We start from the raw sequence: 13173 nt of genomic DNA on the forward strand, positions 1-13173 counted from the left end.
AAGGATCCGAGTTGAAGAAACTGTTGCGCTTGGGGGTTGAGTATTCAAGAAAACGGTCAGTGAAATCCAAAATAAAATCAAGTCAATGGTGAAGAATATTTGAATTTGTTTTTATCTACAGACATATCATCAGTAGGTGCTCACATGTAAACACAGACTTGGTCTCCTCTTGCCACCAATGTTTACCGCTGAAACCTTTCCATCTCCCTACATGAAGACCCATTTGGACCTATCAGGTCATTAGATCAGATTATCCACTTGTGGCTTTGTGCTTTGATTATGTGATCACACCAAGGGACTAAAGACTAAAGCAGCTTCAGCCACATTCCAGGAGAGCTGCATGGTCGGGGTTGCTTCATACATGAAGCTTCTGTACAATGACCGGTCTAACTGACATCTTGCTGCTATTCTGGTGAAGGATGCAACACAGCAAAGGGCTTTTTAAACACTCAAATGAACTGAAAGCTGACAGCCAAATAACCTGGGAAGTGGTGACTGGATAAAGAAGGTGACTGCGTAAGTAAGCAACGGATTTCAAGATGTAATAGTTGAGTAAGTCTGTATAGATGGATTTCTACAGCAGCTAACTAAAAAGCAGGTTCAAACTGGGAAAAAAGATGCTAAACATCACAGTTTTGGTTCTTTTCTTATGGTCATATATTACTAAATTTTGTATCCACGTTTGGCATAGAACAAGATTTTAATTTGTTCCTGAAATGTGATACAATATGAAATAATCAAACAAACCAAACCATTCAGAATTCAATGCTCATTGTTTTATTAGATTTTTTCCAAATTCTCAATGCTGATTTGTGCCAAATGGTTTCCAGCTGTGAAGGTATTTCTGCCTCCTTTTTTCCATAGATTGCTTTACATAACCCTTCGTAGAATTCAGACAAAACAGTCCTGTGTGGCAGGATTGAGGCCAACCAGCGGATAATGAGATTAAAAGGCCACAAAGTCGAACGAGTTCAGTGTCCTCCAGCTCTCTGCCTACTGCTGCTGCTTCTGAGCCATGCTCAGCATTTCTCAGTGTCAATGAAGGGGTGCCTTAGAGTTAAAAAAAGAAGAAGCAGAGCTATTAAAAAACGTGCACGAAGCAGAGTAATGAACTTCTATCTCAGCCTGAGAACAATGTAGTGGCTTCAAAGCCTAAAACTCTTTAGTACTTAAGCAGTCCCGTGTAAATATGTGCTCAAGTATTATATCTAGCAGATGAATTACCCGAATGTACTCTGAATCCTTTTGCACTGATGAGATGATTGATTGGTCCTTTGAACAGGAACAGTCATGGGATGTGGCGTCACAAAGTCTAACCATCTCCACAAACACACCACATCCAGTGGAAGAGGTGATACGCATACACTGACATACATGGTCGATGACCAATCACGCTGATTGCAAAAGTTTTACTCTTTCCTGTTTTTCCTTATTCTGGCTCTTACGTGTTGTCTTTGTGTTTGTCCTTTGGTGTTTCTTTTTTCTCTGCTGCCTGCAGCTGTTACAAGTAAGCCACATCTGCTTGACCTTTTTTTGTCTTGTTGATGTTTCTGTTTGGCAGATGTTGGACATAAACTCAGACCTCTGGTATCTGGGTCAAGGTGGAAATATTTTTACTAAAAGTTGCAGATAGGATGTAGCTTTAATTGAAAAGTGGAGAAAGTAAACACCTGTATCTGTTTCTGATGATGGTTTTAAAGTCAACCATACAGATATAAAACTGCCACTATGCCTTTTTTAAAATTTAACAGTAACTTTACTCTTAGATTACTTGTAGAAATTCATTGCTAAGTGTTGGTTCAGGGAAGTTAGGAACAAGTTATCCAGCTAAACTGTTTGTTCCTCCAATCTGAATGGAAATAAAAGTGTTCCTGAAGTCCTTTAAGAGTATTTCAAGGTAAAAAAAAAAAAAAAAAAGGATCTGAGATAATTGGAAGAACAGGGTATCGGACACCTATAACTCCAGCTTTAACTCACATTTGGTTGGGTTTTGGTGCCAATACTTAGTTACAGTTAGGAAGAAAAATATTTGTTTCAGAGGAGAAAAAGATCCTAACTTGTGTTAAAATTAAACCTTTTTCAATGTTAAACTAATTCAGAAAGAGACATTTTCTGGGTATCTAACGCGCTGAATTCAGCCCCATCTAAAGGTGATGACACCACATCCACTATAGTACCGCTATAGTATAAATACCCTTGTTTGGCCGCTTGGTTTATCCTCCAAGCACTATTTGAGAAGTCAGTTTAAAGCTTTCTCTTGTAACTTGAATGCACATCAGGAAATAAAAGTCTTAGAATTGGTAGTCAAGTCTAATAATACAAAAGTGTTTTGAAATTTTGCCTGCTTTGCTTTAAAAAGGTTTTAAAAACAGCAGATTTTTGTGTTGCAGCGCCTCTTATACTGTGTGTGTCAATAGTAGCATGTGAAAAAAAATGATTAAAATGTGAGGTTTTTCTTGATCACATGTGTTCTGTGTTTCAGCCATAAGAGCTGCCATCCTGATTCAGCGATGGTACCGTCAGTACGTCGCCCGCACAGAGATGAGGCGGAGATACACCTGGAACATCTTCCAGTCCATCGAATACTCTGGAGAGCAGGCCCAGATCAAGGTGAGAAACTGCTGCCACAAACCAGTCGAGACCTGAGTGTTTAATAAAAAGCAATTAACAAAAAAACTACAACCTTTTTGTCTCTTTCCTGTGCAGCTTTATAATTTCCTTGGCTACCTCATGGACAATTTCACACCATCGAGCAATGAACGTAAGACTTCTGCATTTATTCTGAGTTTGTTTTTGTTTTTTTCCTCTGTAAATCAAATCTCTGAGTTTGAACCATCTCCACCTTGCAGGAAATTTGATCTCGCACATCTTCAGAGAGAACGAGGTCTGCCGGGACGCAGAGTGGGAGAGGTACTTCTGCTACAAGAACATCGAGGTGCCGGAGATTTACTCGGGACCTCATCTCACCTTTCCTCTGACGGTAGAGGAAGCAGTCGGTCTGGTGGAGGCTTTCAGGAATAAGAAAGTAGGTCTTTTTGGAGAAAATGTTCTACATCCAAGTTCAGCACGTGCCATTAATTGACTGCATTGTAATGTAAAAAGCTTTATTTGCAGTGGTCCTAGTTATTTCCTATATGCTTATGACTTTGCTTTCTCTGTTTTGGAGGCCTTCTTGCTAACACGTTTCTCTCCCAGCAGCAGCTGCACTCACGCTACGTCCTTCAGCTCCTCTTGGAGACGTGGAAACTGCTCCGCATGTTGCCAAATATCAACCGTATCTCCACCTGCCACAGCAAAGAAATCACGATTTGTGGTATGATAAAGATATTCTTTGATAGTGGTGGTAAAGCACATGGAACTGATGAAATTTGGAAATATTTAGTAAAGACAATGAAAAATCAGAGAAGCGTTAAAATGTTAGTCTTGTTTTATTATAAGAAACTGGACTTTGGTCAATTCTGCTGGCCAACAGAAACCATTGTTTCATAGTGGAAGAGAGTGAAACATTAAAGTTGCAGAATTTAAATTAAAGTATAGATACAAATTAAGTGTGCTGTAAATTCCAGTCATTTTTAAGCCAGCCCCTTCTGTCCTGTTGTTACAGGTGATTTGCACGGACAGCTGGAAGACCTGCTGCTGATTTTCTATAAGGTATGAAAACTTAAACATTTTGAATGTGCTGAATTAATCCCATCTTTGAACCCAGAATAATGATTTTTTTCATCTGATGAGCTTTAGATACCATTTTAAAAAATGGAATTTACAAATCACGATTATTAAAATCAATAAAAATTCATCATTTTCATTGCTATCACTGCTTCATCTTCAAACCTGCTACATATGTTCAAGATAATTTAAGGATAATTTTCCAAAAATGTCCTTAAAAAATGTTTTTGTGTAGTTAAATAATTTAAAAAAGATTAATATATATAATTTTAAACTCCTGAGAATCTAATGATTTTCATGTTTTGCATTGAGGTGCTGTAATCAGAGTATTTGATGTGCTTCTTTGATTAACTTCTTTGTCAGTTAATCAGGTGGTTTTAGTTTCAGTTTACCTGCAGCTTTTTTTGCATCAGTGGTTTAATCTACTGTTTGGTTTGTTTGTATGTGGTTGATTTGTTTACACTTAAACTGCGGCTTGTCCCTTTAACTGTGCACTCCTTCGATCTTGTTTACGTGACAGAACGGCATGCCGTCCTTAGAGAAGCCCTATGTGTTTAATGGAGACTTTGTGGACAGAGGCAGGGACTCTATTGAGATCCTCCTCATCTTGTTTGCATTCCTGCTCGTTTACCCAAGTAATGTCTACCTGAACAGAGGAAACCACGAGGACCACATAGTCAACCTCAGGTGAAATTAATAAACATACACCACGTGTATGTATACACAAATTCATCTGTTGTCATTCAAACTTTTATTTCTTTACTCCTCTGGATGGTTTAGGTACGGCTTCACCAAGGAGGTGTTGAATAAGTACAAGGTAGGTTCATCTCATGCAAACCTGCACCTCCTTATCGCTGCTTTTCTAGGCAGCAGCAAATCAAAACTTACGTGGTTACCTTTACCCATGCCTTCCCAGGAAAGCTCAATCTAAACCAGTGTCTTATGTACATAAGACCAGTCACTCCTCCGCGTTGCTAAGAGGATTTACGGTCATTAAAGAAGGTGACATCTGGTCTCTGTTGAGTCAGGGGGACTGAGCTGGTCCAAAGACTGACAGAAGGAATACAAAAACAAAACAGAGGTTTCCTTACTGCATGCTGTCTTAAGTTACAGTGCAACATCTCAGTCACACACAGAAATAAACTAGTTTTGTCTAAGGGTTCTTTGTTCCCACTGTTCCCAGTTGCAGGTGGATTAACCAACGGTAGATGGTTGGGTTTCTATATATAAAGCACTTTGAGATGATTAAGGTTGTGATTTGATGCTAAAGTTAGACAGATACTGTGGGTTCATTCAATCTTATCAACAAATGGAGTTTAATTTTTGTAAACTAAAACTGAAAATTTCATTATTTTTAAGCATCTCCTTGTTAATGTGACTTTATAAACTCTTCACAAACATGTTACCGCTTAGCAAACTGACTTTCTGTCTGCAAGGAGAGCAAAAACAAAGGAGAGAAATAAAAAAGCACTAACTGAGTAACTTTTGCTGATTGTGTTTTACATCAGATGCACGGGAAGAGGATCCTGAAGCTGCTGCAGAAGATTTTCAGCTGGTTGCCATTAGCAACAGTGATCGACCAGAAGGTGCTGGTCCTCCACGGGGGGATCTCTGACTCCACGGACCTCGGCGTCCTCGCCAGAGTTGACAGACACATTGTGAGGAACCAGCATGTGATGAGTAAAGCTTGTTATTTACTCATCACTATCCTTGCAATGTGTGTAATCTGTGTTTTCCTGTTTTCCTTCAGTACATCTCGGCTCTGAGACCTCCGAAGAAGAGACACCACAGCTTGGCGGGAATATCCATCGACTCGGACGCAGATGTGGACACCGCAGCCATCAGCAGGGTCTTCCAGCGCCGGGCCTCTTTCACGTATCCCAAACCCATGGGAACCCGATATTGCTTCCAAAATCGTTCGCTGCAGGACTTCTCGGATCGGATCAGAGTGAACATGGAGAACCAGCTGGAGCTCAGCAGGAGGGAAGAGCCAACTCTGAACGCCCAGATCAACAAACCGGAGCAAGAATCTCTGTGTTTGTCCACCGACTCTGTCAGCAGTGACAACACCGTGGATGAGTGGAAACAGGCGAGTATGGAGCAGAGATGTTTTCTTAGAAGCTGCTAAGTAAACAATGAGTCTTTTGTGTCGGTGTTAGAACGAAATCAGTTTTATTATTCCCAAACTAGAAAAATGTAAACAAGCCAGATGTTTAACGGGAGACAGCTGAAACAGGGGGAAAAAAACCAATCCACTACAAAATCCACTTTCTTTGTGTATTTCTCACATGTGCATGCTTCAAATTCTTTTAAAAAACAGACAAAAAAAACCCAATTTAATAAAAATATGTCTTTTTTAAAATGATGATGGGAAGAGAAAAAGCTAACCAAATCTACCAGACTCCCACCCTGATTAAATCATGAAGTAACTGTGATTAACCACATTTTTCACATTCACTAGCCACACTCAGGCCTCATTACTGCCAAAATGAAGGTTTTAGAGTGGCCTCGTCAAAGTCTGGACTTACATTGAAATGCTTTGGCATAGCCTTAAACTTTCCAATTTGGCAGAATTTCAAAAATTCTGCAAAGAAGAGTGGGCCAAAATTCCTCCACAGCAATCTGAAAAACTTGTTTCCTTGATTGCAGGTCATGCTGGTGAGGACGTTAGATTAGATTAGATTTAGGGGACAACTACTTTTTCATGTTAGGTTGGTAGGTTTGGATAGCTTTTTTTTTTCCTTAATAAATATTACTCTATTTACTCTTGTTGCCTTTGTCTAATATTACAATTCGTATGATGTGAAGCATGTAACTGTGACAAATTGTAGTAAGATTTTAGTAGTTTTACTCCCATGTATATTAAACAATGAAATAAATTCCCACCAGTCTAACCTGACCACAAACTCACACTCTTCACATATTTTTATACTGACTTACTATTTGTCAGAAGTCGTGACCTTTCACCTCACTCCTGCTCAAGTTATAGCCTGAAAGACAAACAGACAGTAATCAACGCTCACCTAACAGGAGGTGCTGTGTGTTGCCTGCGTAAGACTTCAGAGGCTGTAATCCCCCATGTCACTAATCTCTCTGCTCTGACTTCAGTCTACTCTTAAAAACTGGCTAGCTTTTTCCCCAGCTGGTGTTTCCACAGGTTTTTTTCTGACTCTTCTGTTTTATTTTTTATCTTATTTAATGTTTATCTTTTACTGAATAGCAGACAGTAAAGTTGGACTACGCACCAATGCTAGAAATGGTTATTAAATATAGTAGAGAAACTTTAAGACTTTGAGTTCTTTGTCCTACCAGATCCTGGACCTGCTGTGGAGTGACCCGATGACTCAGGATGGATGCATACCCAACGAGGTGAGGGGTGGAGGCTGCTACTGGGGCCCTGATGTCACCGAGGACTTCCTGAACAGACACAATCTGCAGCTCATCATTCGCTCCCATGAGTGCAAACAGGAGGGCTATGAGTTCTGCCACAACCGTAAGGTCAGCTCAGTAATCCTACAGCTCGCTGTCTAAATTCAGTACTTTAAAACCAAAATCAGCCTCACTCTAAAGTATCATATGTACCATAAACCTCTCCCCTGATCAGCATCAGTGTTTCCTTCCTCTTCAGTGACAGGTTTGTCCTTTCTTTCATTCACCCAGGTCCTCACTCTGTTCTCTGCCTCCAATTACTATGACGTGGGGAGCAATAGGGGGGCTTACGTGAAGCTGGGCCCTGACCTTGTGCCTTATTTGATTCAATATCAGGCCAGCAGCATGACGAGAGAGCTCACTGTGAGACAGAGGTACTACTAACACTCACTTCATTAGATAAATTCTTCATTATCAGATCATCTCTTCACTTAATTCAAACTTGGTTTAGTCTTAAAAGGCTAGAGTAGCTTTGCATAATTCACTGATCAAAATAATCCTTATATTGATTATGCAGGGCCTTGGTGCAGAACCTCAGTTCATCCATAGTCTGAAGCAGACCTTCAGACCTCTGTCCACAGTCAGAGATGTGTGCCAGAGCCAAGAGTAGAGAGAGTAGAAAAAACTGTTTGCTATGGACCCGTTAAAGCAGACTGAAGCCTGAGATACACTAACTTTCTAATGTCAGACTTTGGCCACATTTAATATGACTAGCATCCATTATAACAGAATACACAGGCCAGATAATAAGGGGAAGTACAATAGGCTCCCTTTAAACAGACAATAAGGAAGCTTTATGAAACTAGTGGTTTCCGCATGTCTACACAGCTTATCTACATTATTAACTTTAAAAATTCACAAATTAAGCACCTGAAATGTTTCTGACGTTGATGAGAAACCGTTTTTGCCTCTTTCTTTGATAACCATTGTTTGCCACGCTGTTGTGTTTGCCGTTCGTCACCTGCAGTGTTGGGCGAACCGAGCGCTCAGCTCTCAGAGTCCTGAGGGAGCAGCTGTTTGCGCACAAGTCTGACCTCCTCTGTGCCTTCAGAAAGTTTGACAGTGAGAACAAAGGTGTGTGTAGTTTGAGTTTCATAAACTGATTCATTCCTCATCAGATCAGTCTTTACTTTTTGTTGCAGATCTTTCCTTCTTTTTTTCCCATGTAGTTCTCAAGAGATATTCACTTGCTGGAAAGAAATATGAGCCCACACCTTTGTGTTTGTGTGGAACATAATGATCCCCGTGCAGGATGAAAACAACGTGTGGGCTGGGTGAAAGTCTAGCTCAGAAGATTTCAGAGTTTCACAGAAACTTCTGTTTCAGGGATTTAATTTCACTTACAATAGACAAACAGCTTTGCCTAACACAAAATAGTGTGAAAAAAAGGGTACTTGGATGGATGTTGTTGGACTTTTCAACATATTTTTGGATAAGCAAACATTTGATTCTCTTTGAAACACAGCCTACAAGTAAAGGTAGTTTATTAATTATTTTACACACAGAATTGGAAAAACTTGAAAACAGAACTGAGTTAGCTTTTGGTTAGCTCTCACAGTCTTCCTGATGCAGAGAAAAAGCCTGCTGTTTACATTTTCTGGGCTTTAATGTGTCACAAAATAACAAAGTATAATATTTTAGTGTGAATGTTTTCAAACTGTGTGGCAAAATACTTCTTAGATATAATCTAGACAAGGTAGACAGTGATCAAACTTGGATTAGAGCTTTGCGCTCTTATAATTAGTATGACCTTTCACCTCTATTAGGTCTGCTGTCTCTGAACGACTGGGCCTCTGCAGTGGAGAGTGTGATGCATCTGGATCTGCCCTGGAGGATGCTTCGCTCTCAGCTGGTCACCTGCAAGAACAGCGAAGGCACGATAGACTACTACGAGTGGTTCAACGAGCTTGCCATCACAGGATCCAAAACAGATGTAAGAACTCACCGGCTCTGTCTTAGCTGATGTAGCAATGTTTACATGAAAATGCAATAATGTAATATGGAGAAACTTTAGAAAAGGGATCTTTATACCGAGATTCAGGGAGTTGTAGAGAAGTAGAAAAGATAAATTGCCCTTCCACCCTTGAAATTGGTTAAATGGATACAAAGGAACATTGATTTGTGTCCTTTTCCTGGCACGGTGTGTATTCCGTGGCGTCATGCTGCTGTCATGTGTTGTTGACTTAAATTATTTGTAAAGGATACACCTGTGTATCATCGATTACAGGTTTCCTTGTAACCTTCCTGTCTACCCAAGTAGAATGAGTTAGGAATGAGTTGCTTCAAGATGGCACAGTGAGATAGATTTCCAGGTCACAGGCAGGAAAACAGGGGAGGCGAGGATGGACAAAATAGGGAAATGAGACGCCCCTTGACACCAACTTGAGACAATAAATGTCAGAAGTCAATTAAGTAACGTGACCTCTTTCAGAACACTCTAGGATTGACCTTTGTTTTTGTTTTGCCTTTTGGGAAAAGGTGAAAACCTCCCTAAAGATGACTAAGAACATCTTTACCAGAATCCTAAAATTAACATCTGCGTGGGAATAAATCTTTTCAGTTGCCAGGTTGTATTCAAACAGAGTTTTGCTGCTTAAACAACATTATTTTTCTGACCAATCTGAAAGATGCTGCATATAAAATATCACCAGAATGCTGCAGATGTTCCTTTTTGTACTTTATTTGTGTTGTTTTATGAATATGAGACTTTCTTCTTTTGGTCTTTGCAGCATATTGACCAGAGTCTGCTGGAAACGTTGTATCGCCACCGTTCCACTTTGGAGACAATCTTCAGGATTGTAGACACGGACAACTCAGGTAAAACACCCACTGTTTATTGCTGTTCGATGCAGAAGCAAATCTGCTAATGGAATATATTACCCTTAGATTGCTCAGTTTTGCATCATTCCCAAGTAACAGCACAGAGAAAAAATACATGTTTAAGTCCTTTCTATCACACACATTCACACTCCAATGGATGAGCAACTTGGGGTTTGTATCTCGCCCAAGGATATTTGGCAAGCAGACTGGAGCAGCCAGTGATCAACCCACCAACTTTCTGATTAGTAGATGACCTACTCTACCTCCTGAGCTGCAACCAAATGCACTCAGTCAGAAATATAGTGATTATATAACTTCAATTAAATGTCAGTTTTTGCCTTAAAACATTTAATTTACTAATTACATAGTAATATGTGCCTAATATTAATATATAACAGGTGCCAGATTTAATTTCAAAAGACATGAAAGAAATACTTTTCTTCATTAAATAACTAAAATGTCTCTGTATGTATTGTGGCTTTGGATTTTTACCTTATTGAGATAATTGTTTTGTCATATTTACTCTGCACACTTTTCTCTTGATTTATTTGTTATATATTAGTTATGTTTAACTTAATTTTTAACTGCTGCCAAAGGAAAAAGGAATTACTTAACTTTTATAATCTACATAGATGATTGAGAGACGGAGTAAAGTGTGTCAGGGCTCTGATGTGTCTGTGGAAGACGTCTGCTGAGCTTAGCCTCTGTTAATCCACCTGTAGCGTGCGAAACAGGCAGCAGGAGGTTACAGTCGCCTGATTCCTAACGATGACTAACCCACTGATCTACTAGTCTTTTCATCCCGCCTCTCTGATCACATGCAAACACAGACAGCAACACTTTTCTTTAACAGTTTCTGCCTATTACTCCTTTTTGAACCTCTAATCTCCTCCTCCTTCTCCTCCACCTCAGGGTTCATCAGCATGCAGGACTTCCGTCAGACCTGGAAGCTGCTGAGCGTCTACCTGAAAATGGAGATCACCGACGAGGCCATCTCCGACCTGGCCGTCACAATTGACAGCAACCATGACGGCAGCATAGACATTGACGAGTTCATGGAGGCCTTTCGGCTCACGGACAAGAAGAGCCGGCTGGAACGAGGACGCAGCATGTTCATGGGCACGGCCTCCGACCTCACCAAGCTGGAGGGAGATCCCAACATTTGATGAAAAAGCGTGTTAAACAGATAGCTCGGCGTCCAGCAGAGGGGAGGAGAGGGAGCTGCAGCCAACGCAAGCTGCTTTTAATGACGCACATAAAGATGCAGGATGATGCTGAGCAACAGCCGCCTGGATCACAGGGGATTAGGAGGAGGTTAGAGGTCAGGGTGTTTGACGGCGAATGCTCATTCGAAGCGGAGGAAGTATGGGCAAAACGCAGCAGCTTGAGCAACTCACGTCTCCTTTATATTCCTAAAATAGTCCAAAACTGAAAAACAAAAGGCATCTTATAGAAAATAACAATTTAATTAAATGCAAAAATGGGTGATTTTTGCATTTAATATTCACTGAATTTACGTTTAACAGCTTCAAATGTGACTCATGTCAACATAAAAAGATTCTCACACTCCAGATGTGTTAAAATGGACATGTAATGATCCTACTCGTGTGATGATTAACAGTTAAAACTGAGTAAAAGATGGGAAGGAGCACAGAAATAAGAATCCTTCAAATATATGAAGAAATGTGTTAAATGTATAAAAAGTGCTTGCCAAAGGTTTTTGGGAGGTAGCTTATTGAAATAATTTTTCACATCATCTACATATTTTTTTAATGAATTTGTTGGATGTAGTGAAGAGGTATTTCAAGAAAAGGAGGAAGATAGGGTAACACATCATATGGATGGATGTTATCTCATGGTGGTGCCAGCTGAGAACGAGACAGGGTCTGGATGGTGGGGAACAGTTACCAGATGATTGGGAAAGAACAGACTCGCTAAAGGAGTCTCGGAGAGTAAGAAGAGGATGGAGGGAATGGAGATCAAGTGTACCGGTACAAGTTATTAAAGAACAGGGGAGCTGCAGTAACCACAGTGGGATAAGGTTATTGGAGACCATGAAGATGTGGGAAAGACTCTGGGGTGACTGTCAGTGATTTTTGCTTTGAGAGTGTTGATTGAGATGTATACAGGAGGTCAGAAGGAGTTGCATCTAGGAGGAATCCTGGAGAATTTTTTTTAAATATCTGCAACTTACTGGTGCCTTAGCAGCAGCAGCACTTGAAATGTCGCGTGGACTGATAATATTTTCTGTGAGCGTGGTGGGATTGCTCCTCCTGTCGGGCAGCAAACGAGCCCCCAACCCGTCCAGAATGGAGAACTCATGATTTTATTCATTTGACTCATAGGATGTATATCTACCTCCAGTTTCTGAAGTTTAAAGGTGTAGTCTGAGAATTTGGGAGTTATGCTTATTATGTTATCTCAGCTGAGCATAAAGACAGGAAATGGAAAGTAACAGCTCGCCTGCTCTCGCTATAAGGAAACCAAAATCACCTAAATTCACCCTAAAAACACACTCTGTAATGCCAAAGCTGAAGATGGTCACAATTTTGTAAGTTATGACATCATTACAGCTACATGTTCACAGAATAACCAGTTACTAATACTACTAACATGTTAAATTCAAAGTAGTGTAATGTTACTTTATCAAAAGTAACATTTTTACATTGTAAGTGTAACATATACACAACATTGTTCTGTAACACTGCAGTGACTCAGTGTGGGTTAGAAATAAGTGACTTGATATTTCAGCAGATGTAAGATGTTATCTGTGTGGGTGATATCTTCTGAAGATCAGTAACACATTTGTTTCTTTTATACAGTGTAAAAGATAAACATTTCTAGGCCTGTTGCAGACGGGAGTAATTTATTTCATCGGTGAGAATTAAAGTAAGAAATATGGTCCTGGGTGAATCCTGAAATGAATCCTGAATTACAGGAAAATTCTACAACAGCAAATATGGCATCAGAAACTTAACTTCCGGGAAAGGAAAAAGCTTTTTAAGGAAAGCTTTTTAACCCATTTTCATCAGATTGGACTGCTGATTGCAAACATGTAGTTTTTAATCCCGCCACTACCTTTAAAATTAAAGCTCATTTTAATTTTGCATTGCAATAACTGCATGAACAGGTGGCCAGAGGCATTTCAAGATAACTGTTGAGCCCTGAGAGAGCATACAGAGCAGGACAGCTGTTTTCAATCTTCATGGTAAGCTAAGCATCCAAATAGTAGTAGTGTTTAAATGATTGATCATTTTT

The 13173-nt window shown here is 39.9% G+C and overlaps 1 protein-coding gene across 1 annotated transcript; it reads left to right on the plus strand.

The window, feature by feature from the left end:
* Positions 1–306: 306 nt before the first annotated feature.
* Positions 307–11386, plus strand: ppef2a (protein phosphatase with EF-hand domain 2a). Its single transcript, XM_026188940.1, has 18 exons — positions 307–516; positions 1283–1351; positions 1499–1507; positions 2483–2610; positions 2707–2761; positions 2850–3025; positions 3199–3313; positions 3605–3651; positions 4187–4353; positions 4447–4483; positions 5175–5324; positions 5417–5755; positions 6979–7164; positions 7327–7469; positions 8063–8169; positions 8862–9028; positions 9825–9912; positions 10828–11386. Exons 2-18 carry the CDS (start codon positions 1291–1293, stop codon positions 11079–11081), a joined length of 2229 nt encoding a protein of 742 aa, XP_026044725.1. The 5' UTR covers positions 307–516; positions 1283–1290; the 3' UTR covers positions 11082–11386.
* Positions 11387–13173: the final 1787 nt, after the last annotated feature.

The sequence above is a fragment of the Astatotilapia calliptera genome, chromosome 12, assembly GCF_900246225.1.
Source record: "Astatotilapia calliptera chromosome 12, fAstCal1.2, whole genome shotgun sequence".
NCBI classification, from domain to species: Eukaryota; Metazoa; Chordata; class Actinopteri; order Cichliformes; family Cichlidae; genus Astatotilapia; species Astatotilapia calliptera.

Bases quoted from the DNA above. Each gene is read 5' to 3' on its own strand.
- ppef2a (XM_026188940.1), top strand. From the start codon at position 1,291: ATGGGATGTGGCGTCACAAAGTCTAACCATCTCCACAAACACACCACA. The intron at 3,026-3,198 runs GTAGGTCTTTTT...CTCTCCCAGCAG, and splicing joins AGGCTTTCAGGAATAAGAAA to CAGCTGCACTCACGCTACGT. The intron at 3,314-3,604 runs GTATGATAAAGA...CTGTTGTTACAG, and splicing joins CAAAGAAATCACGATTTGTG to GTGATTTGCACGGACAGCTG.